A 24,306-nucleotide genomic window follows, 5' to 3' on the forward strand; every position below is an offset into this window, starting at 1 on the left:
ACTTGGGCACCAGAGATACGCTGGATCTTCATAGAGATGAGGAGGACTGGCCTCAGTAGAGGATGGGAGGACAGATTTGCTTTGAGCATCCTGAGAGCTTGGGAGCTGCTGAGACCGGGGCTCTCTCAGCGGCCTCCTTCTTGTGTTGAGGAGCGGGCCAGACAGCCGCTCATCTGGAGCCCAGCGGTTCGCACGGAGCAGGGTCATATGCTGGGTTCTCGGCCTCGTCTAGCCTGGGGACCTTTAGCGGCAGGCCCAACTCGTAGTTTTGGAGACTGGCAGGCTTTCTGCAGTCTACCAGAGGAGATCCAGGTGGAGAGGCTCCTTTCACACCACTTGGCGCTGTGGCCCTTTCTACACCTTACACACGGGATCCCCCCGCTGGCACTACAGGCCACCTGTTTGGCTTCCCCCCCCCCCCCCCCCCCCCCCCTTATTGTATGATTTAGCCGCTCAGTTCTTTGTACTGATGCTTGTATTTTGCAGCACCTAGGGAGAGTCTCCCGGACTGCCATGATGTATTCGCTGCTCTATCTCTCTTAGGAGCAGGAGAGATCTTTTGTAGCCCTACGGGCGTTTTTATATAACTAATGAAAGGATCTTTTCTCGGAAAAAAAAAAAACTAGCAAATTAAGCTACTTTACTTGTACATGTTGACTGATCTGACCTTTTAAGGCCTCGGGAGTAAAGACACAATAGGAGGTAAGATGGTTAATTCCTATTGGCTATTTTGATCTATCAACTTCAGCTATGATTGACTAATGAGCACGTAAATTTAGCTAGAGGTGGTGTTCATTATGCATATTGTCTAACCATGACATGTCACTAGGCCAGATTTGAGATATGTTGTTGGATTGGTGAATCAGTTTATGCAGGCTCCGAGGAAATCAACTTGGATGCAACTAGGAGGGTACTCAGGGACATAAAGTCTAGAGTACAATATGGACTTTTCTATGAGGTAGGAGTATAGGTACAGGTACATGGGTATACAAATGTAGATTGGACTGGTAGTGTCTCTGATAAGAGATCTACTGGTGGTTTTATGTTTTCTTTTGGGATAGCTGGAGCAACAAGAAGAAACCAATGGTTGCTTTGTCAAGTATAGAGGCTGTGTACATGGGGTTGAAGCCTGTGAATAAGCTGAGGACTTGCTCTGTATGCACATTTCTTGGAAGGTTCTAATCATAGTTGCAATTTGAAAAGTACAAAATGCACCTTTTGAAAAGTATGAAATGTTTTGAAAACGTTTCATATCTGATTTTGAGCTGCAAGTCTTTAAAAAAAGGGGATTGCTATCAAATGGCAACCTGCCGCATACAAGAAAACAAAGAAAATGTACATTGCTTCTCCTTTTGTGTAGGTGCCATCCCTAGCATGTGCTTGTTGCGAAAACCCACCTTAAAGGCATGTGTAGTAAAGTTCGGGCTCTAGATTACCTTTTTGTAACTCAACTCAAAGCTTCGACGAGAATAACCAATCAGGAATTAGATTTCACAATGCAAAATGCTTGATTTTCATGATTGAAAATTGTAAAGATAGACAAATTTTACACGTTTTTTACATTCACAGGGGTTTTAACTTTTAGGACGTTTCTAGAACAATTATGGGATTTTGGGCTCTTTTACCCTCGTAAAGATACAAAATGTTTTTGAAACGTTTTTAAAGGTATGAAACGTTTTGGAAACACGTTCCATGAAATGCTGGAAACTATAGTTTTAATGAATGTGGAGCTCCATGGTTATCATTCAACCCTTGTGGATTTGTATGTTTTTTTTCTCATTAAAAAAAGGTTCTTTGACCAGTAAACATAATTGAAGTATGTTTTGGTATTTTACTGTGCAGATTGCTGAGATGAGGGCCCGATTGAATGTAGACGTTGAGATTACAGCAGGGACACCTCCTGCCCCAGCACCCGTGGAGACTTTTGAAGACATGGTGCATACGAGATCTTCCACTCATCTAATGATGAATGGCTTACAATTTTCCCTTTTACATTTCAATGTATCTCAGCTTATGACTTGTTACTTTTTGTTTTAATACAGTGTCTTCATGCAAGTGTCATGAAAGATATTGCATTTCACCAGTACACCACACCTACACCTATCCAGGCACAAGCAATGCCTGGAGCATTGAGTGGAAGAGATTTGCTTGGCTGTGCAGAGACAGGAAGTGGCAAAACCGCAGCCTTTTCAATCCCAATGATTCAGGTAACTTGGATTTGAATGAGTAATCTGTTTAGTTTGATGATGCAGATGTTTGGTTTCATGAAGGCCACTTTAGTATGAATGTTAAACTTGTTTTGGCTCTGACTTTTCTTGTTTTGCAATAACTGTGCAGCATTGCTTGGCGCAGCCTCCTGTACGGCATGGAGATGGGCCTTTGGCCCTGGTGCTTGCTCCCACAAGGGAGCTAGCACAGCAGATTGAGAAAGAGGTAGGGCATGCCGCATCGCTGATTTGTTTATTAAAGCCTTGTTCATTGTTCATCCTTGTGTTTTGATTTTGTCTAAGAATAGTTATAACTGGCTTGTAAGATAAAGTTGATGGCTTTTTCTTAGTAGCTGGAAATCTACTTGTGTTTCAAATATGTGGTTCACATGTGACCAGGCACTATTTTTAGCATATACTAGAGAGATAGTATGTCCTGACTACAAGGCAATGATTTAGGGACCTGTGCTCAGCATAGCCGGATGAAAGGATTGGCAATTTATACAAGACATGCACGATTGGGCTAAATCTTTTGATTTTTTGACAATGGTTTTTTGATTGGGCAATTTATACAGGTTTAGTAGACGTGCATGCTTGGGCTAAATCTTTTTCATTTTCTGACAATGGTTTGGCTGCTATTTAGCTGCTTTTTGATGGGACTTCATGTTGCAGCAGTAGGCGGTTACCTGATTGTAGGACAAGTACCTGCATCCAGGGATTTCAAATTCCATGTTGTAAATGAGATTAGCCATTAATAATATGTACATATCTTGGGTATTGCAAAGGCTAGGGATCATGCTTTCAAGTTTTTGTTTAGTAGAGCCTTTCAAAGATTCATCAATACAAATGCCAATGATAAGCCAATGATAAGTGACATGGTGTGATCTCAGCATTGAGCTTCTTTAAAGTTTCTGCTTATGATTTTTGAATCACGAATGGTGATGCTTTGTAGCTTCACAAGGGGTGTACTGCCAATGTTAATGCTACTCTATTGCTTTGTACTTCTGTACAGGTGAAGGCCTTTAGTAGGTCTCTTGACAATTTTCGGACAGCAATTGTTGTTGGTGGAACAAATATTGGAGAGCAGGTAGGTAAAGATGCTATGGAGGCAGTGCGCTTTGTCCAGACAATGTTGCTTCTTGAGCTGATGCAGATTTTTTTTAAAAAAATTCAGAGATCAGAGCTAAGAGCTGGGGTGGAAGTGGTGGTAGCTACACCTGGAAGGTTTATAGATCACCTTCAGCAAGGCAATAGTTCCTTGTCAAGAGTATCCTATGTTGTTCTCGATGAAGCTGACAGAATGCTTGATATGGGATTTGAACCTCAAATCAGAGAGGTGAAGAATTTAACACAGGGTTTTCATGGATATTAAGAGGTCTTCTTTCTCAGCAGTGCACTCTTTTTGTAGGTCATGAAGAATCTACCCAAAAAACATCAAACGCTCCTGTTTAGTGCCACTATGCCAGAAGAGATAGAAGCCTTAGCTCAGGTACTCGCAGATTTCACCTTAATACATCCAGTGCCACAAACAAGGCATCTGCAGTTTGATATTAAATATGCTGTCTGCAGAACTGAATTTGTCCTCATGGATTTTCTTTTTGAGGAGGGGGTTTCCAGGAATATTTGAGCAGTCCTGTGCGAGTAAAAGTTGGAAAAGTAAGCAGCCCAACAGCAAATGTATCCCAAAATTTAAACAAAGTCACTGATGATGAAAAGGTAAGGCTTTCAAAGCTCTGTATAATTGAAATTATTAGTTCAATAAGATTTGTGAAACAAATGGCCAAAGTCACCTATGTGCATGCATACATGGATATGTTTGTTTTCTGGATTCACATGCTTCAAGTCTTGTATGGCCCTTGTTTGGAGCAACTCTCTAGAGACATGAATTCAAAATCAATGTTCCTTAACTGTTAGGTTCGGCTAGAGTTTCTTTGTAAATTTGATGCATGAGTCTTGGCTTTCCAATTGCTAGGACCTCTTTTTGGTGGTTTAATACACCATTTACCTCATGCAATCCTAAGTTGTGAGTATGTCCTGTGTGTAGTCATTCAGATGCAGCTAACTGTGTTGAGGTCGTGATGAGGTCTTTTTGGGTGGTGGTCTCTCAAGGTGTTCTCTAGTTGGGTGTGCTTGTGTGTGCTCCTCATTATTCGGCGACTCAGGTTGGCATTGCTGTCCAATATTCTGAGAGAGCGTTTGGCCTTAGTTCTCACACCTCCATCATACGTTTGCTCCTGAGTTTCCCTATCTCATGGGAGAAAAATGCCACACGTCTCTAGTCCATATACTCCATGATTTGGCAAACAGGACCAAACTTCTCTTTGAATTAACAAAAGAAGTGGCCTCTGATTTTGTAGACTGATGGATATCAAATGATAGTGTGCTCCTCAGTCTCAATCCCATGCATGTCACATACCTTGCATATTCGTAGCTCGTCATGCTCTCACATTGATGCAACCTCTCTCCCAGCCTCATTCTGAATTCTAACGATACCCTGATCTGGCCCATGGAAATCTTGCGTGCATGTGATGGATTTTTCTGGTCATTGTGAGAAAATTGTCTCTGTAGGGGAGTGTCTCTGGTGGTGTCCATGTCCTATGAATGAGAAGGAGAAACATCAGGAGGAGGAGGAGGAGGAGGGAGAAGGAGAAGTGGCAGTAGGAGGAGGAAGAAGAAGAAGAAGGAGAAGCAGCAGCAGCAGGAGGAAGGAGGAGGAGGAGAAGGAGGAGGAGGAAGGAGAAGTAGGATGAAGAAAAAGAAGAAGTAATAGAAGAGGAAAAGCAGCAGGAGGAGAGGAAGAATAAGAAGAGGAAGCAAGAGGAAAGAGAAGAAGAAGAAGACAAAGAGGAAGAAGAAGAAGCAGCAGCAGCAAGAGGGAGGAGGAGGAGATTTTATTAACGTCCACTAAAGACCCAATGGGTCTGTGAAAAGTATTGCATATGTTCCATTGTAAATCCTAGATCATAAACGTTTAAAAAAAGTCAAAAAAGCCCTGTTTACTACATGGGCCCTACATGTATAGTGAATAGTGAGGTCATGTGAAATGAGAGAGAGAGAGAGAGAGAGAGAGAGAGAGAAAGTTATATTAACGTCTACGGAAGACCCCAAGGGCCTATGAGACCAAAAGTAATACAATGGTACCATGGATAAACTGAGCCATGGAAAACTGAAAGAAAAAGTAAAATGAAAACATCTGACAGTACATGTGATCAACAGATGATGCTGTATAGAGTGAGATATGCTGTGATCAGCTAATGTCAATACCTGCCTCGGCCAGAACCGATCTGATGGTGGAGTGAATGTCAGGCCTTTGTGATGGGAGCGTGATATGTCGGCGGAGAACCTCACGAATCCGTCTCTGTGTGGTGGAGGGTCTTGATGCTCTAGGTCGGGGACGTGTGGCTCGCAGAATGGATTGAGCTCTCTCACTAAGAAGCTCTCTCACTAAGAACTCCTCTGGGGCGTGGAGCTAGAACGTGGGTACGAGTGGTGGGCTCTGATGTCGTAGTAGAGGAACTGTTGTGGGCAGTAGATTCCGACGTGGATGTATGTACCACAAAGAAATTTGTGACGGCTCTCTGTGAGGTGTCGTGTTGGAGCTGGGGCTGTCTCTCAACATGCGGCCTCAACACTACATCCCTGTGTCATCTGAGCTCCATCAAGTACATTCCCAAGCACCTTTGATCCTCAAACTGTATCACCTGTGTGAGTGGTCTGAATCCCTCTCTATCTAGCCCTACAATACATCAGTAGTAGGGAGCATCCGGAAGCAGCAACTAGAGAGAGAGAGAGAGAGTTGTATTCATGTCTACAAAAGGCCAAAATGACTTATGAGACCAAAAGGTTACATCATGTCCATGAAATACATCATCATGGGTACTAAAAATAAAAAATCAAAGAAACTAATAAGAGTTGAAAACTTGAAATGTCAGATCTGTACAGCTCTCATATTTCCCTAAAATTTGCGCATGGGACTTTGGAACATGGCTCCCAATGTAGTAAAGTTGGGCCGGTGGGAGAAAGTCTTGTGGTGGTGGGAGATGATGGCTCTAATCCTCCTGTATTAAACGTCTTCAAAAGACCCAATGGGTCTATGAGACCAAAAGTGATACAATAGTGTCCATGTAATCTCATCATGGTACAAAAGAAAACAAAGACTAGAGCTATGAGCTAGGAATGTCAAATCTGGGCCATATGATACAAAGTGGGATCATCATCATTATACAACCTGTGGAGGGGGGGGGGGGGGCATCAAGGATATCGGGCATGGGGTTAGCTTGTAGAAGGCTCTGCGGATCCGTCGGGTGTGGGAGGGTGGCACAATGTCATGGTCAGGTGTACAAGTCCCGTACATGGTCATAGTCATAGTTTTTCCATACGGCAACCATACGGCAAACGCATATGGGTATGAAAATAGAAAAAAGTACGGTTCACATCCCCAAGAAATTCCATACGTTGGATACCATACGGCACCCGAAATTTAAGGAAAAACATGCTACATATGACACAAAAAACCAAGAAACTTGAAACTAAAAAGATTTTGGGATTAGAAAAAACATAAATGATGTAGAGCCAGAATCCAAACTCGAGACTTTATATTACTGTAACTTGTTTACATCATACATGTACGATCAATGATGTATCATGTAACATGTTACATCCCTAGGGACTAGGGAGTGTGGAGTGGGCAAATGCCAAAACCTGTCACCTGTAGGCATAGTTTTTTTATACGGCAACCATACGACATACGTATATGAGAATATGGTTCAAACCTTGGAGAAATTCCATACGTGGGATTTCATACTGGATTCTTAAATTAAAGGGTAGACATGCCATTTTCAAAGAAGTGAACCACGAGAGACTCAAAATATGTGAAAGCCATGATAGATGGTCTATCATGGTTTTCACAAATTGACCATGTTTCATCCATCATGACTTTCACACATTGACAATTAATCTCTATGTCTAGAAAAGATGCAAAACATTTTCTTTTTTGGCTCGAGTATGAAAAGTTTTCCATACGTGACCATACGTATGCGTATGGGTATGGAAGTATGGAATATTTTCCATACGAGTATGAAAAAAACTATGGTCATAGTCAGGTGTGCACATCCCTCACATTAAGGCACTGCATTCCCCTGCGTCTTTGTAACCCTCTAGAATGATGTAGAGGTGTTCTAGGCATTTATGAGGCTTCGATCCAGAATCCAGATGCACACGCACCAATCTAGGTTCAAGAGAGACAAGTTTTGAAGAGCCACCTTGCTCAATTTCGCTCGCTGAAGCTCCCGCCTCCCCCTGCTCTGCGCGCCATCGCTCCCCCCCCCTCCTCGCGGCCTTTCTTCCTTCCGCCCCCCGCTTGCTCCCCTCTGCTCGCCGCTTCGCCCCCCCCCTCCTTCCTCGCTGCTGCGCCGCCCCCCCTCCTTCCTCGCTGCTGCGCCTCCCCCCCCTCTTCGCCAGTTCGCCCCCCCTCCCCTCTTCGCCATTTCGCCCTCCCTCCCCGCTGCCGCCTGTTCGCCCTCCCTCCCCGCTGCCGCCAGTTCGCCCCCCCGCCTCTTCGCCTCTTCACGCCCGCCTCCCATCAGCAGCGCCCCGCCCCCCTCCTCCTCGCGTTGTCGCCGCCCCCCCCCTCTGGGCCTCTCCTCCGTTCCCCCCCCCCCCCTCCCTCCTCTGTCGTGCTGCTTCTCACCCCTTGGGGGGTGTTTTTGTTTTTTTTCCTCATCGTCATCCGTCCTTCCGCCTCTCGGTGTGCAGCCCGCTTCTTGCAGGTTTTCCGCTTTCGCCTCGCCTTCGCTTGAGCTTCAGACTCTGATGGAGACTCCTCCCGCCTCGCCTTAGAGGGACTCTTCCGCAGCCCCCTCGCCCGCCCCCGAGGTCATCCCCATCAGGCTTTCTCTTTCGCCGGAAGAGGAAGCGAGCCTCACCGCAGAGGTGGAACGCCTTCAGGCTCACTCCACCATCTGCCGTATAGTCGGCACTCGCCCCAGCAGAGGGGAGATCAGGGATCTACTTCAGGCTCGCCTTCTTGCAGATGTGGGCAAGATCCTGGATGTACAGCTCTTGGGCCGGGGACATTATCAGATCGAGTTCGAGGCCGCCCAGAGCGTTGCCAAGGTCCTTGCCATGAGTCCTCTGGATATCAGGGGTGCTCGGGCTTTCTTCAGGCCTTGGCAGCATGGATTTGACCCAGCTGCGGCGGAGCAGGGAGAGCGCCTCTTCCATATTACAGTTTGTTTCCCTGGTCTCCGCCGGGAGTATCTTCCGCTCCTCTCCAGGCTCGGAGCATTGGTGGGCTCGGTTCTTGAGACGGGCCCCTCAGCAGCTTCAGTGGTGGCCAGAGCAGCTGGGCTACCTTCGGTCAGAGTGTTGGTATCTGACATCTCCTCCCTTCCTAAGGTCATTCAGCTACCTAGGATAGGGGGGGGGTGGATAGATCAGAGAGTGGAGTTCTCGGGGCTCTCGAACCAGTGCTTCATTTGCAGGCAGGTCGGTCATTTGGCCAATCGCAGGAGACCTCGACCCTCACCACAGCAGCAGGCCACGGATGGCCCGTCCACAGATTCGGCTCGGCAGGCTGCCTCAGGGACACCTGCTCAGGCCACAGAGACCTCGGAGTGGCAGCCTGGACAGGGGCGCCGTCGAGGGAGACAGCCACAGTAGCGCGCCCAGATACCGCTGCAGCAGCAGCCACAGTCTCAGCCTCACTGGGTTCCCGTGAGGAACAGATTTGCTCCCCTTCAGGAGGAGACCCCTGCAGCGACCGAGGACCAGGAGATGCCAGCTCCCCCTCCTTCACCTCCCCCACACCCACCCCCTCCCACCGCCTCGCGTCCACCATCGCCTCCTCCCGCCCCCGCTCCGGTCTCGGCAGCGGCTCCCTCTCCTCCTCCCTCGCCTCCCCCTCCTCCCCCTCCGCCCGCCTCGCCTTCCCGGGAGGTCCTGGCAGTTCCCTGGCGCTCACCTGCAGTCCGGAGGGCGCTGAGCACTGACCTCGCTCGAGCATCACAGAGGAGACCTATGCCGATTAGGGCCTCACGGATTTCATCTATCCGCAGTCGGCTGAGTCGCCTCGGCATTCGACAGCGCTCGGAGGCGTTTGATTATACCTTTACACGGCTTTTTGGAGCAGAGGGCCCCCATGAGCCAGCACCCATCCGAGTGCATGTAGTGATACCTCCGGCCCGCGGGGAGGAGGCACTAGACTCAGCGGTGGCCTTCTCGTTCCCTCTATGTGGACCTTGTGACCGGGAGTGGACTCTAGAGCTCGCTCTCAGCACGTTGAAGACTCAGGCAGTTGAGTTTTCTCATCACATGAGCGATTTGGAGGTTACAGATGTGATAGGCCGACTTTGGGAGTTGGCTCATTTTTTCTTGGATCCCGGGAGTGTGGATACATCCGGGATTCGGCATTTGGTCGTGCGCATAGTTGCAGATTTGGCACGCGACCCAAGATATGTGAGTATCCACGAGGTTACTATGTCAGAGCAGGAGGCAGTCGCCATGGGTCACAGCCACTGGCGCCTGATCCGGGTTTCTCCTGTACACCGGGTGGGCAGACTCGCAGCCGTTCGGATGGGGACTACTCTCCATCCAAGCCGCTTGCGAAGGCTCGCCGCACGGCTGAGACAGCATCCACCTCAGTAGGACATCCATGAGGATCATCTCATGGAATGTACAGGGCCTTGGCGGAGCACACTTTATACGCTATCGAGGCTGCTTGAGGCAGGAGCTACAGAGATGCCTGGTTGGTGGCAGCATTGACATTCTGATGATGCAGGAGCACCACTTGGGTGAGAGCAGGATCCGGAGATATGGTTCGGTGATGCCTGGTAGATGGGACACTTTCTGGTCTGCAGGGTTTGGTCCTTTGGGTGGACAGGGAGGAGTATGCATGGTTATTGCAGATGCATGGCGGCAGGCCATTGTGGATCGAGGGATCATTGTGCCTGGTAGAGCACAGTATGTCATTCTGCGGATGCATGATGAGCTATTGGGTGTGCTCAACATCTATGCGCCCAATCATGCTAGTGCCAGAGCAGAGTTCTGGACTCAGGTTACAGATGCATTGCCAGAGGCCGCACATTGGTGTGTTGGGGGAGACTTCAACATGCTTGAGGACCCGGCAGATAGGGTGGGAGGCAGTCATGTTACAGTGCACGGCACGGAGCTTGCAGCTTGGGACCGGTTTTGCATGTCACTGAGGATCACTGATGCATGGCAGCATGGGGCTTTCTCCCAGTCTCAGGACAGTCTAAGTTTCTCTCGGTCGGATCGCCGGCAGGGAGGGACTAATCTATCTCGGATTGATCGCTTTTATGTGGGCGATTGGTTGGGGGAGCGAGGGGGCTCCGTCGGCATTCTTGCTGGCACCTCATTTTCAGATCATGCGCCAGTTATATTGACTTTGGAGGAGGGGACACGGGAGCCCAGCTTGCAGTTGAGGATCCCAGAGCGGGTACTTGCAGACCCCAGTCTCGCTGAGGACATTGAGAGGATCTGGCATGATAGTCAGTGCTCTGACCAGGATGCAGCGGGCCAGTGTGCCCAGGGACTCATTGATCTTAGCTCTTTTCTGCACGCTGCAGCTTTGACACGACTGGGAGAGATTCGCGAGCGGGAGCAACGGCTGAGACGCAGCCTTGCTTCGCTACAGCGCCTTCAGGAGCAGCAGCCAGCATGTGAGTGGGTGGCGTCCCAGCTGAGCCAGGCCCGCCAGGAGGTTAGAGAGGCAGAGGAGCAAAGACATGAGTTTTACTATCGTCGTCAGGCCTCTCAGTGGACGCAGCTTGGTGATAGAGTGACTGGGGAGTTTTTTGAGATCACTGGACCCCGTCATGCGCGAGCAGGGGTTCGCCAGCTTGGTAGACCGGATGGATCGATAGCTACTGAGCTCGGGGAGATCAGAGCCATTGCCACTGCTTTTTATAGTGACTTGCTTTCAGCGGAGCCAGCCACTGAGGATCGAGATGTATGCAGACAGACTGTGTGGGCCCATGTGCAGAGGACGGTCACAGACCATATGCGCACAGTTCTAGGTGCGCCTCTGTCAGAGACTGAGCTTGCCGAGGCCTTGAGGGTCCTGCCGCGACATAGTTGCCCAGGGGAGGACGGACTGACGCCGGCCTTTTTTATGCGCTATTGGGACCTTTTGGGGCCAGGCCTCCGCAGGGGTTTTCCCCATGTTTTGGACACTGGGGTGATGCCGCAGAGCTTTTCAGAGGGCTTGATCTATCTTATCCCCAAGGGAGAGGGAGTACAGATGATATTCGGCATTGGAGGCCTATTACGATCCTCAATACTGTCTATAAGGTCTTGGCAAAGGCCTTGAGTTTGAGGATCCAGCCCTTCCTGGGGGAGTTGATTCATGCTACTCAGACAGGATTTGTCAAGGAGCGCAGTATCCTTGACAACATCTTTACTTTCTGGGAGGCGACGGCCCGAGCTAGGTTTCTTGGCGAGGACTTGGTCGTGATGCTTCTCGATTTTGAGAAGGCATACGATAGAGTTGATTGGGGATTCTTAGAGGGCACTATGCTACGCCTGGGCTTTGAGCCAGGATGGATCAGAGGGGTGGCAGCTTTGTATTCCAGAGCTCGCAGCCAGGTGCTGATTGCAGGAGGTCGGGGGCCGAGTTTTGAGCTGACCAGATCAGTCCGTCAGGGGTGTCCTCTCGGCCCTTTCCTTTTTCTCTTCTTTGCGGAGGCTATGAGTATGTATTTGTCGGCAGAAGAGGTTGGTTTGAGAGGACTTCAGCTCCCAGTCCGGGGGGAGGATTTGCTTGATGCTGAGTTTGCAGACGACACGGGCTTATTTTTGCATGGCCAAGAGGCCAATCTTATTCGGGCAGAGCAGTCGCTCCAGGTTTTTAGTGCAGCTTCGGGAGCATTGATCAATTGGCGCAAGACAGTGGCCTTTTGGATCAGTAGTGCTCCCACTCCGGCATGGAGTCCAGACCCCGGTTTTAGATGGATTCCTCCCGGCACAGCAGTGCGGTATTTGGGATGCCAGATTGGCCTCGATTTGTCACCTGAGCAGCAGATTGCCCCGCTTCTTCTGAGCATTCGGAAGAAGCTATTGTATTGGAGTACAGCTCGACTATCCTTGGCTGGGAGGGTGGTGGTGGCAAATCAGGTGCTGTTAGCGACTATGTGGTACATTACGTCTTGCTGGATTTTCTCGAGCTCTTGCATCAGCCAGGTACAGAGGCTGATCAGGAACTTTCTGTGGTCTGGGCGGGACGGTCAGCCAGCTCGGGCAAAGGTTGCATGGGCAGTTATTACACTTCCGCTGGCTCAGGGCGGTTTGGGCATTATAGATCCAGTCGATCAGAGTAGAGCCTTATTGGGGAAGCTTATTGTTCGGGGGTTGCTTCCAGGCGCTGAGCCTTGGAAAGAGCTCCTCTTGCAGCGACTGCAAGCCCGGGCGCCTCCTGCAGGGGGTACTTGGGCACCAGAGATTCGCTGGATCTTCATAGAGATGAGGAGGACAGGCCTCAGTAGAGGATGGGAGGACAGATTTGCTTTGAGTATCCTGAGAGCTTGGGAGCTGCTGAGACCGGGGCTCTCTCAGCGGCCTCCTTCTTGTGTTGAGGAGCGGGCCAGGCAGCCGCTCATCTGGAGCCCAGCGGTTCGTACAGAGCAGGGTCATATGCTGGGTTCTCGGCCTCGTCTAGCCTGGGGACCTTTAGCGGCAGGCCCAGCTCGTAGTTTTGGAGACTGGCAGGCTTTCTGCAGTCTACCAGAGGAGACCCAGGTGGAGAGGCTGAGTCACTTCAGAGGGGGGTTGATTATGAGGGATGATATTCAGGAGGCACTTTCAGAGGAGTGGTTCACACCTCTCGAGCCAGTGGCCCCACGGTGGATGGGAGCCTTTACACAGTTGGAGATCCTGATTGCTGTCAGAGCTAGCAGTGAGGATGGCAGATGCCTCTACTATGAGATTCAGGATGAGGGCAGACTCCAGAGAGTGGAGGTGGAGTCGCCTTTGGTTGCAGAGTGCACCTTTCAGAGGATTCGGGTAGTGGCTGCCGCTTCTCGGAAGTGGCATATTGACCCCGACCCTGCTGACGTGCTCCCGGATTGGCGCATTTGGGCATATGCCGCGCGCCCCTTGGCCCGGCTACAGTGGGACCCCGGAGAGTACGAGTGGCATGATCCTTATGCATCCCTTGAGGCCACAGAGATCACATTTTTCCAGTATACTGTTCGGCTGGGACGGCATATTTTGACGGCGAGGAGGACGGTTTCTCCAGCGGCAGCGGGGCATTGGCGATTGCAGGGACTATCACAGGAGTTCCTGGAGGATTTCTGGGCTCGGCTCTGGGCTAGTCGACAGGCCCGCAGGATCTCGGCTTTTCAGTGGCTGGTCGCCCACAGGGGCTCAGCAGTTGGCACTTGGCTTGTTTACAGCGGTCTTCCGCCGGCCTGCGTCCGATGCGGCCACCCTATGGAGACACAGAGACACTGCCTTTGGGACTGCCCTCAGGCACAGCAGATTTGGCTGCGGATGCTGCGTATTCTGGCCCCCCTCTCTCCAGAGGGTATGTTTACGTGGGGTGCCGCTGCTTGGTCGACTTCGTCAGGGCCTGCTATGGGCTATGAGATGGAGCAGGGCAGTCAGGCCATCAGATTTATTAGGGGCCAGCCTTGCCTGGTTCCGGCACCGGATTTCTCGTCCGCCAGCTGGACACAGGAGAGGGATTTACGATGGGAGCTCCTCAGCAGCCTCACCATCTGGTTCACCTGGAGGGCCCGGTGCTTTACGGCCTTTGAGGGGAGATTAGAGCCACCAGCAGAGACTGTTCGGGGGATTTGGCAGGAGTTGATCCACACCCTGCAAGGACAGTACGACCGCATCCGGGGAGACTCGGATGAGGCGATCTTACGGCGCCAGGCCTTTCATACCACTTGGCGCTGCGGCCCGTTCTACACCCTACACACGGGATCCCCCCGTTGGCACTACAGGCCACCTGTTTGGCTCTTTCCCCCCCCCATTGTATGATTTAGCCGCTCAGTCCTTTAGACTGATGCTTGTATTTTGCAGCACCTAGGGAGAGTCTCCCGGGCTGCCATGATGTATTCACTGCTCTTCTCTCTGTTAGGAGCAGGAGAGATCTCTTTTGTAGCCCTACGGGCGTTTTTTACATAACTAATGAAAGGATCTTTTCTCGGAAAAAAAAAAAAAGTTTTGAAGAGCCACCATTATCTACCTCAAAAGGGGCCAGAGCTTGAACATTGGCATGGACGCTAGCCAAGGGCCAGCCCATTGCTCAGTTGGCCAGCCCAACAGCATGTCAGCCAGCAGATTATGCAGCTGCCTCACACGCGTGAAAAGCAATGACATAAAAGGCTGTTTTTTCAGCATGTTGTGAGCATATTAAAACAGGCCAACAACCCCTTCTAGAAACCGACTGGAGCATATAGAGGGTATATAATCAACCCTTCAGTCCAGTCCAGATCATCTCATATTTCTGCAAGTGCCAAGGGTTCAAAGGCCTAGACAGCAAGTAGGAGCTAAGGGCATAGTCACAGGGGATGCCCGTCCCGGGCCTTGGGGACGGGGGAATGCCGTCCCGGCCTCCCTTTCACGTGGGGATGCATCCCTCTGCAGGGGGGACGTCCCATGTGCCGTCCCTCACCAGGGGACGTCTTAAATTTGTGGGACGGGGGTTGTGTTTGGGGACGTGAAGAAAAAAACACGATTTTTTATTTTTGGAAGGCTTTGCCTCCTAGGTTTTAATTTTCAAGTTTCAAGTTTTATTGTAAAAAAAAAAGCCTGTCTAAAGGCTGAAGTGCAAAGTTTGCTGAGTGATTTTTGCTCTCCTCCATCTTTGCTGTGCACACTTGCTCTCCTCCATCTCTCCTCTGGAGTGTGTACACTGCACAAGTTCTTGAGGCTTGAGCGTGCCAAAGTTCCATCTAAGCTGCCATCAGCCTTCAATGGCCTCTTCCTTGTGAGCACGAGCAGCCTGTGTTGGGGGCAAGGGTTTAGGTTGGTCTTGGTGGGAAGAGGTGAATGCCCAGAGACACGTCCCATCTCACCCTCCGTCCCCGTTCCCTACCTCCAAGCGTTTCCCATCCCCGAATGCTTCCCTGTCCCCTTCCCGTCCCCCGACCCATGTGACTATGGCTAAGGGCAAGGTGGAAGGTGTAGATCAAGGGTCATCTTCAGGCTGAGAGTTACCTCAGCCAAGTGAAGGTTTCTAGATCAGTTCAGTCCTGGCTATTTACAGGCTATAGCCAGTTGTCAGTCATTCTACTCATTCAATAAAGCAAATACACCATATATGCTTTAGAGGGTATTTGGGACCCAACATTGTGTACTGTCTCTCTTCTCTCTTTGCACTCTTATTCTCATTACATTGTGCTATACATTGTCAAGAACAAAGGTTCTAAAAGCTGTTTACCAAAGTACAATCCTCATTTGTAAGCTTTCGCATGTCACGTGCCTAGTGGTATGGGACGCTAGGTTGGGGTCATTGGTACCAAGAAGGCTCACAACAATCCTACCTAAGGCTCGATGGTGAGTCCGGAGGACTGTATGGTTGGGTGTTGAGTTGCTAGTCACAGCCTGTCCTGGTCATGCGATGCATACAATGTCGGGTCTATGAAACCTCATTAGGGTTTGATCCTTTGGTGTGGTTTGTGGAGACCATAGAGAGGTAGATTGTGTGGCGGTGTAAGTGATAGAGTAGATTGAGTCAAGGTCATGGTGAAAGTGAATGTGATGAAGGCGGATGTGGGGGGGCTTGGGGTGTGTGGCAAGGGGGTCCAAGATATGGTGAAGCCTAGATAAGCATGGATGGTGAAGTCGCAGATATGTTGCATAAGAGCCGGAAACCCCAATGGTGCTGCCAGTGAGAAGATAGCTCAAGTGGTAAATGTTTGTCTAGGACCAAGAGGTCTTGGGTTCAAAACATCCCAAGGTGATTCCATGGCGGCATATAATCCATGGTGCTAGAGCCACCCCCATGGGGGAAGCAGGTCAGGCTATGCGATTTGGACCAACGAGACATCTCATTGTAGATCAGTAGCTCATGCATGTCTCCCATCTTCAAGAAACTCTTGCCAAGCTAGTGATGTTCACTGTAGCCCTGCTGCCCTAGGTCCTTGTGGTCATCTATGCAAGCATAACAGGCATGAAAGTCACACATGCACCTGCATCTCGGCTGTCCATGCAGTGAAGTCACCCAACAAGAGGATATCTGCCTGTCAGGCAAACTCCATATTATCTGCAAACTATGGTGATTGTCTATCCTGCAACAAGTCCTGTGCAAAGGCAGATGTCTCTGGTGGAAAATAACATACTGCAATGCTTAATTTTGAAAGCCTGGTCGGGCTAATTTTGGAAGCATCGCCCTCTTTGCTAGGAAGGCCAAGCATGTTTCCATGTCCTTGAATTTGAGAGAGAGAGAGAGAGAGAGAGAGAGAGAGAGAGTTTATGAATGTCCTCTAAAAGACCACAAGGAAAAGAGAGGGTCCATAAGGGACGGAAGGAGTGTCTTTCTTGCTTATTAATGTCTCACAAAAGGCAAGAAGGAAGAGTGGGCATCTATAGGAGGGAGTGACCAAAAAACACATTTCAGACCTTAACATACCTGCACGAAATGTTTCAAACATTTTTTTGAAGCTTTTTAAAGCTTTTTTTTTTCAGGTTAAAAAATGTCTCGTCACCTACCTATGGCCTGTCTAGCAGTTACTAAGGACCAGCTTTGACTTGCAGGCTGCAAGCTGCAGCTTGCTAGTACTCAAACCTTGCTATTTGCACATGTTGTAATTGCTAAAGATGTGCATATTGTGTGCTTGTCACTGGAGTTTGACTCTTAATCGTGATTGTATGGTTGTCAGCTAAAGATGAAATGTTTTCAGGTGGACCATCTTTTAGCGCTTCTTGTGGAAGAATCAAGCCAAGCAGAGCGAGCAGGACACCCTGCACCTCTCTCAATCGTTTTTGTTGAGCGAAAGGTGCATGGAATTTCACACCAGTTTTCTTGCTTTTCTGATTTTGTATGGATTATTGCTTGCATGGGATGTCTTATCAATATCAACTTCTCTGTAGACAAGGTGTGATGAGATTTCAGACGCATTAGTGGCTCAAGGTCTTAAGGCAGCTGCTTTACATGGTGGTAGGAGCCAAGCAGAACGGGAAGCAGCATTGCGTGACTTCAGGAAGGGAAGCATTTCCGTTTTGGTAAAAACTCTCAGCTTCTGACAATATTCTTTAAGATGATATGTCTGAGGTTGCTACAAACTTAGTACTAGTAGATGCATTATATGAACAAAAGCTCCAGAATACACACAAATGAAGCTCAAGGATACCGGTTTTATTGTATAGTTACCATTCTTGCTAGTGGAGTAGCCCGTGCAATTTGCAAATACGCTGGCGTACATTAGTAATTCTACATATGATGATGATATATCAAATTTCCACGTAATTTAGTTTTGCTTTTACTTAATCTTCTATTTACAGCTTATTTTCACTATGATGAAAATTCACATCGGGCCTTGTTCTTTTATTGCGGTAAAAGTAATCAAGATTGTATTTTTTTTGTGGTTTAATTCAAAGAAAACCTCTCAATTGCTACATTCCGTCTCATTAGATCCATTTTTGCATGCTGATGAAGCCATCACAGCTCTTGAGTGTATTTGTTTATGTATTGATATGCAAGCCATCCACAACCTAAAAGTACATCCTTTCTAGGAGTCATAATCACACATGTTGAATGAAGAGTCTCAAGGTGTAAGGGCCAGGATAGGTGTTCACATGAGTGCGAGACAAAGAAAACCCAATCGAGATTCATCCTGTTTTAATATTTTTATATATTAACACTATTGACCACTATGTCATACTAGAAAGGTTTAGACTTTGCAAGGCCATCTGTTGAATGGACTGCCACCCAAGCTACTTGACTCAACGCCAAGCCTTAAATCCTCGTCGTCAAAGCTTGAGACAAGACCAGTGCCAATCCTTAGATGAACATAGCTCACTATTCTACCAAACTGGGGCCTGTCTACCGTCTTTGTCCTTACTCCTCCCAGGGTCTCTTTGTCACGAGTCGTGAATTTTCGCTAAATTTCTTGCGTGGAGATTTGATACAAAGCTTCCCAAGACGGGCAGATTCTTGTATGAACCTACTTGAGGCTTTACAAGTTCACATAACACTTAAATGTGGGCGGACAAGGTATAATATGGGCAGACAACATTCAAATTGGGCATCCCATTTAAATAGTAGTACGGACAGCCTGAGTGAGCGTGGGAAACCCACCACATGTCAACTACACGTTTGGACACAATTGGTACGTCAACTTGGTTTGAGTTTGTATGTTGAAACTTGAAAATCTGGCAGTTTGTCTAGAGAATTCCTGGGGTATACATGAAGCTTTGTATTCAAATATAAAATACCCTTATTGGGAAATTAAACCGGCCCCAATGTAGTGTACATGTACTAACTCAAGGACAAGGCACTGCCTATTTCTTACAAATGTTTCCTCTTCTCTATTACCTTCTCTCGTGCTTAATCCATGCAGTCAATTGTCCTGCATGCTGTGGCTGCACATCAATGAGTGAGAGAGCTGGGAGGAAGCAGCAAATCGGCTGGAGCAGTAACAGAGGGAGAAGGGGTTCGAATAGAGGGTACAGGTGGAAGCCAGCAGCAAGATCTCTCTCTTTAAAAAAACCCCTTTTCCGGTCACCTTGTTGGCATTAAAGCATTAGTTGGAAAGGATAGCCTTCCAGCTCTGGATTTGTGTGCCTACTACCTTTTGAATCCCGTGAAGATGATTAGTGGAACTCTCTTTCTCTGTTTCCAATCTGTGATTTTTTATGGAATTGAAAGCTCAATCGGCAATGCGGTCTTTAGTTAGGTTGTTGATAAAGCTCCCAATTTTTGCAGGTGGCCACAGATGTAGCATCTCGTGGACTGGATGTCAGCGGTGTAGCTCATGTGGTTAACCTTGACCTTCCTAAGGTACAGTTCCGAGTGACTTCTATAATTATTTTGGCCCGTCTTTGTTTAATGTAGGAAATATAAAACTTGGTGTTAAGACATATTTTAAAAGAGCTTCATTGACCTGCTTTTTCGCCTGATGCAAGATATATTCTGACCCTACTTGGATGAATTTGTTCTCATCTTCTTTGACTTGGCTGTTTTTTCTTTCAGCTCTATTTTGGTTTTGTATGTTTTTTTCCACGATTCAGTCACTTCATGGACACTTTGTAACACCATTTGGTTTTTTGTAGACGTTAATAGAACTCTCTCTCTCTCTCTCTCTCTCTCTATGGTACCAAAGACTGCATGGCTTGAGTGGGCCTCAACTAGGGCCATATGCACTCTTGCTACTCATGCATGCAGATGATGCGGTGCTTTTTAGGTACATCCAAAAGGATCTACAAAAGCTGATGCATGTCTTAGATCGCTTTTGTGAACAGTGAAAGTGGGCTTTCTGTAAATGGAAAAAACGAAGGCTTTGATTGTGAAAACAATCTATTCACATCCCATCAAACCACAAATGTATAAATGCTTGGAATGCAGGATCGAGGCAGGCTGGAGCAGCTACTATCCTTTCAAGAATAAACATAATCATGCAAGAATTGAAGATGACGTCTTAATCTTATATATTTAGTACTTTAGTCACACAAGTCCTTCTGTATGGGGTAGAGGTCTGGGGAGAAAGCACTTCGGAACGGCATTGAGAAGGCCTTAATATGAAGGTACTTGGGAGTTGAGATCACTACCCCGTGCTCAATTCTTTTGTTAGAAACTGGAAGCATTCCATTGGAAATATATGCCTTGGAAAGAGTGTATCACATGTCACCAAGGTGAAGCATATGCCTCGTGATATATTGTCGTGGCTTGCATGGGATGCATGTTGCCAGCTGCAAAAGACCATCAATAGCAAGTTGCTTACGTCAGGATGGGTCATAGACATACAAGTATGGTTTAGGAGATGAGATGCTGTGTAGCTATTGGACTTGTCTGCAGAAACCATGAAGCCGCAAATCTTAAGATTCCATTTGCAATATCTCCTGCATAAATGATGGAAGGAGGCCTCAAGAAGTTTAAAGTTTAGATACTATTGTACCTACTTCAATTCAAACTACTGGAAGATTACAAAAGAGCTCAGCCACAACCTCACACAGAGACACTGATTACCCAAAAGCTATGCATGCAATGATCAATCACTTTGATCCACGTTGAGGGTTGGACCTTGGGGGGAGAAAACCAGTCACAGGAAATGCCGCTCCCTGTGGTTTGGGACGGCATTTCCTACTCGCATGGAACGCCGGAACGGCCGATGATGTGGTGCACAACTGGGAACGCATAATGCTGTTTCGGGTACGGCGCTTCCGTTTCTGGAACGGCCGTTCCATGTGACGGCCTGGCATGCAACGGCTGCCGTCCAACGATTAAAGGTACCAAAGTTACCAAAGGCACCTAATATAGTACCTAAGGTACTAAAGTACCTTCAAATGGGTAGTTTCACCAAGATAAGAAAAAATACGGGCTACAGCCTACTACTGTATGTGTGCTTGCCATTGGCTGCCCTTCCTTGGGATTGAATAGAGACTCCACCTCCTTCAAACTTCAAAGTTCACAGGCTGTATACAGCAGTGACCAGTGTGTTCCTCCTCCTCATCTTTTTCATCTTCTTCTCCTTCAATCGTCAATCAGTCAATGGCACCTAGAGCTTCAGGCAACAAGCAGTCCAAGAAGCAAGCTACTTGGTCATGGTGGGAAGAGGTAGACTGTGATGAGACGTATGCAAGTGGAGGTGCTAGGAAATGGAAGTGCAGGTATTGCAAGCAAGCAAAGACAGGAGGTGCCAATTGTGTGTGAGTATCATTTGATGCATGAACCTGGCCATGATGTGGCTTTTTGCCAATTAGTTCCAACAGAGAAGATGGAGGAGCTACAGGAAGGGATCGATGCACAAGTGTTTCGAGCTCCACCTGCAAGGTCTGTAGCTGTAAATCCCTCTTTTTTTGCTCCTAGTGTATCTAGTGGTACTTATGCAGCACAAGCTGGGAGTACTGGCTCTACTCCGGGTAATCCTCTTGGGCCTTTTGTTGTTCCCATGGCACCACCATCATGAGGTGGCTAAAGAACTATTCTTGGTTCATGGGATCCTCGGAAGCGAGAAGCTATGGATGCTGCATTGGCCAGGTTTTTCTTTCATGATTATATTGCATTCAATGTGGCAAGATCACCATATTTCCAAGAAATGGTCCATGCAATTGCTGGATTTGGACCCACATATACTCCTCCATCATCAGAGACTTTCAGGACCACTACTGAAAAAGGAGAAAGAGGCCATTGATGCAGCATCAGGGAATAATCGTGTTGGGTGGAAGAGGAATGAGGTGCCTCTTATCATTGATGGCTGGAGTGACTCTCGCTCTCGCACCTTCCATGGTATTGTGGCTTATTCACGAGGTGGCCTTGTATCGCACATGGGTTGAATAATTTGTTTTAAGGATATTGGGGATTTGCCATGGGTGGCACCTGTTCTTGAAAAATTGAGAGAGATCGTCAGTTCTATCACTGGTCACCACCACTATATACTCTGAGAGTTCAGAAAGAGGTCTCCCCAAAGGGATATTTTAAAATACTCTGAAACCCGATTTGCCTACAATTTTATTATGTTGTAGAGGCTTCAAAAGGTGGAAAATGTTTTGAAAAAGCTTGTGGTGAGTGATTAATGGATTAATTGGCCCACCTCTATATCAGTTACAGGTAGAGCATGCTGCAGTAATGTGATTCATGATGCATTTTGGGCTGATGTGGGCCATCTTAATGTTGTTGTGAAGCCCATCATTCACATGTTAAGGATTGCCGACAGCAAGCAATCTTGCATTGGCAAGGTTTAAGAGGGCATGGACAAAGATGATAGAGCACATTAGAGAGGTGGTGCCTAATGAGGGAAGACATGAGGCGAGAGCACTTTCCCAAACTCGATGGGATAACTATCATTCACCCTTGCATGCAGCTGGTTTTGTGCTAGATTGAGAGCGGCTGGGAAAATTGGTGCCAGATCCTTCCCAAAGGAGGTCTAGGGCTCCTAACTGAGAGATTCCAAGTTCAAATCCCATTCCTTGCACTTTAGTGCCGTCAAATGGAACATATCTGGTTAGCTGACAGCGACAACGTCTCTCTCTCTCTCTCTCTCTCTCTCTCTCTCTCTCAAAATCCTCGTAAGAATTTTCAATCAATGCTTTTATGAATACGTAATTCAATATTCTAATCAAAAGATTACAATTTTTGTTGATTGATCTAATGTTGAGATAATTGATCTCTTTATCAATGTAAATAAATGTAAAAATCTACATAGCAGAATTTTTATTAATGAATGTTTAAGCGAATCATTAAACTAATCAAATGTAATCTACTAAAATGTCTAAAACATGAATAGATGTAAATATTTTCTCTTTTCTTAAGATTATGTCCTGTATGGCCACCTTTTTTTAACGCTCTTTTGAGCTGCAGACAGGCATCAAAACTGGTTCTTACTTGTTGGCAGTTTGAGTCGATACCACTCAGGCCAGGCCTGCTGGCAATATAATTTTTAAAATTAAGTATTAGCATTTGATCAATATAAAATGATCGATAACAAGTTAATTGTTCGTTATTTATTCAGTCATATCTATTCAAATCGACATCTTTTAAAATAAAAGGCAGGCCTGTTGAGGCCCATTCTTTGTTAAATCAAGTTATATTCCTCAAGCTCCTGTGAAGCATGCATAGTTTACACCTATTGCTTTTGCTGTTCTTTGGAGTATGATGTTTAAATGTGCAAGCTAGACCACTGACTGTGTTGTGAAAAAATGGGTAGACAATGGAGGATTATGTGCATAGGATAGGCAGAACAGGCCGAGCTGGTGCCATGGGTCGAGCCACTTCCTTCTTCACTGATCGTGATGCGGTAAGTTAACTTCTAGTTCCTCCGTGACACAATGGTTTCTCCACGATGTGCTAAGACGAGCTACTCATCAACCTTCACACTGCAGTTTCTTGTGGCTCAAATTCGAAAAGCAATAACTGAAGCAGAGGCTGGAAACACAATGGCGTTTGCAACTGGGAGGGTAAAGTTTCTTCATAATTGGCACTCTGTAGTTTTGGTTCAGTGCTTTGATCTATCAGCTCTTTTGTCCAGTGCCCTAATAAGTCTGTTGGATGGACAGGCCGCACGAAAGAAAGAAAGGGAGCAAGCAGCTGCTTTCAGAGAGGGCAGGCTTTCTGTGACTGGTGTAGGCCAGATAGGTAACACGACAGTTCGAGTGGAGGACAAGTACAAACATATGCTTGTCTCATCAGTGGACCCAAAGAAAGGGGAGGGCGCTGCAGATGATGCCTGGGATGACTGAGAAGCATTGCACTGGAGTGTACTTGGATTAATAAGATGCGGTTACAAAGGGGTGGGTGCTGTGGATGATGAGAAGAGCATACATTGACCCAATTGAAGAGAGCTGAATTTTTGGTGGATGCTTTGTACGGTTGCAGCAAGAAGTGGTTGCTTTAATTTGTGTTATCTAAGTTTGCAGAGTCCTCTGCTTATGGGCTTGATGCAATAAAAAATGGTGGTTAAGAGCAGAGCAACCTTTTGATGGAAACTCTGGCAATTCATGTGCCATGCTTAAATGCGAAGGTGTCTTTGCTCCATTTCATGTGAGTGAATTTGTGAGATTTTGACAGTGAAAAGGATAATGCAAGGCTCTGCTCAGATTGATTTGAATCTAGTGACCATTTTTGGCATGTTGTACCAGAAGAGGAAAATTTTGACCAGAGATTCGCGCATTTGCTTGGCTTGTCGTTCCAATAACGAATCTGGGATTGAAATTTGGTCTTTATTGTTGTTGAGGTTTATTTGAATAAGATTGTGGTGGCTATCAAACGGGTAATTTATTCAACTAGGGGTATGCATTACCAAGCAGAGGCAATCGCCTTGTGCATCAGTAAAATGTTCTTGCAGATGATGATATTAAGAGGCAACTCTTCTTTGCTCTAGAAACCTCAATTTGCACATCAAAGTTGTCTTATTAATTTAAGTTAACAGCCACAATGTGCTTGCCAGTGCTTCCCCTCAAGGTAATTACTTTCCCAAGC

At 47.3% G+C, this 24,306-nt stretch overlaps 1 protein-coding gene across 1 annotated transcript in view; it reads left to right on the top strand.

The window, feature by feature from the left end:
- The window catches only part of LOC147639184 (DEAD-box ATP-dependent RNA helicase 20-like), a 60,532-nt gene extending 36,480 nt beyond the window's left edge, over positions 1-24,052 (top strand). Inside the window, exons 2-14 of the mRNA XM_086788164.1 lie at positions 1,843-1,935; positions 2,043-2,207; positions 2,338-2,433; positions 3,220-3,294; positions 3,382-3,543; positions 3,616-3,696; positions 3,825-3,923; positions 17,075-17,170; positions 17,265-17,396; positions 19,099-19,173; positions 23,036-23,125; positions 23,211-23,285; positions 23,385-24,052. Of these exons, the coding sequence (XP_086644290.1) occupies positions 1,843-1,935; positions 2,043-2,207; positions 2,338-2,433; positions 3,220-3,294; positions 3,382-3,543; positions 3,616-3,696; positions 3,825-3,923; positions 17,075-17,170; positions 17,265-17,396; positions 19,099-19,173; positions 23,036-23,125; positions 23,211-23,285; positions 23,385-23,567 (1,422 nt within the window). The 3' untranslated portion in view covers positions 23,568-24,052. The remainder of the gene's footprint in view (positions 1-1,842; positions 1,936-2,042; positions 2,208-2,337; positions 2,434-3,219; positions 3,295-3,381; positions 3,544-3,615; positions 3,697-3,824; positions 3,924-17,074; positions 17,171-17,264; positions 17,397-19,098; positions 19,174-23,035; positions 23,126-23,210; positions 23,286-23,384) is intronic.
- Positions 24,053-24,306: the final 254 nt, after the last annotated feature.

Source organism: Cibotium barometz, chromosome 4 (assembly GCF_041138505.1).
Source record: "Cibotium barometz isolate CiBa-2024 chromosome 4, ASM4113850v1, whole genome shotgun sequence".
NCBI classification, from domain to species: Eukaryota; Viridiplantae; Streptophyta; class Polypodiopsida; order Cyatheales; family Cibotiaceae; genus Cibotium; species Cibotium barometz.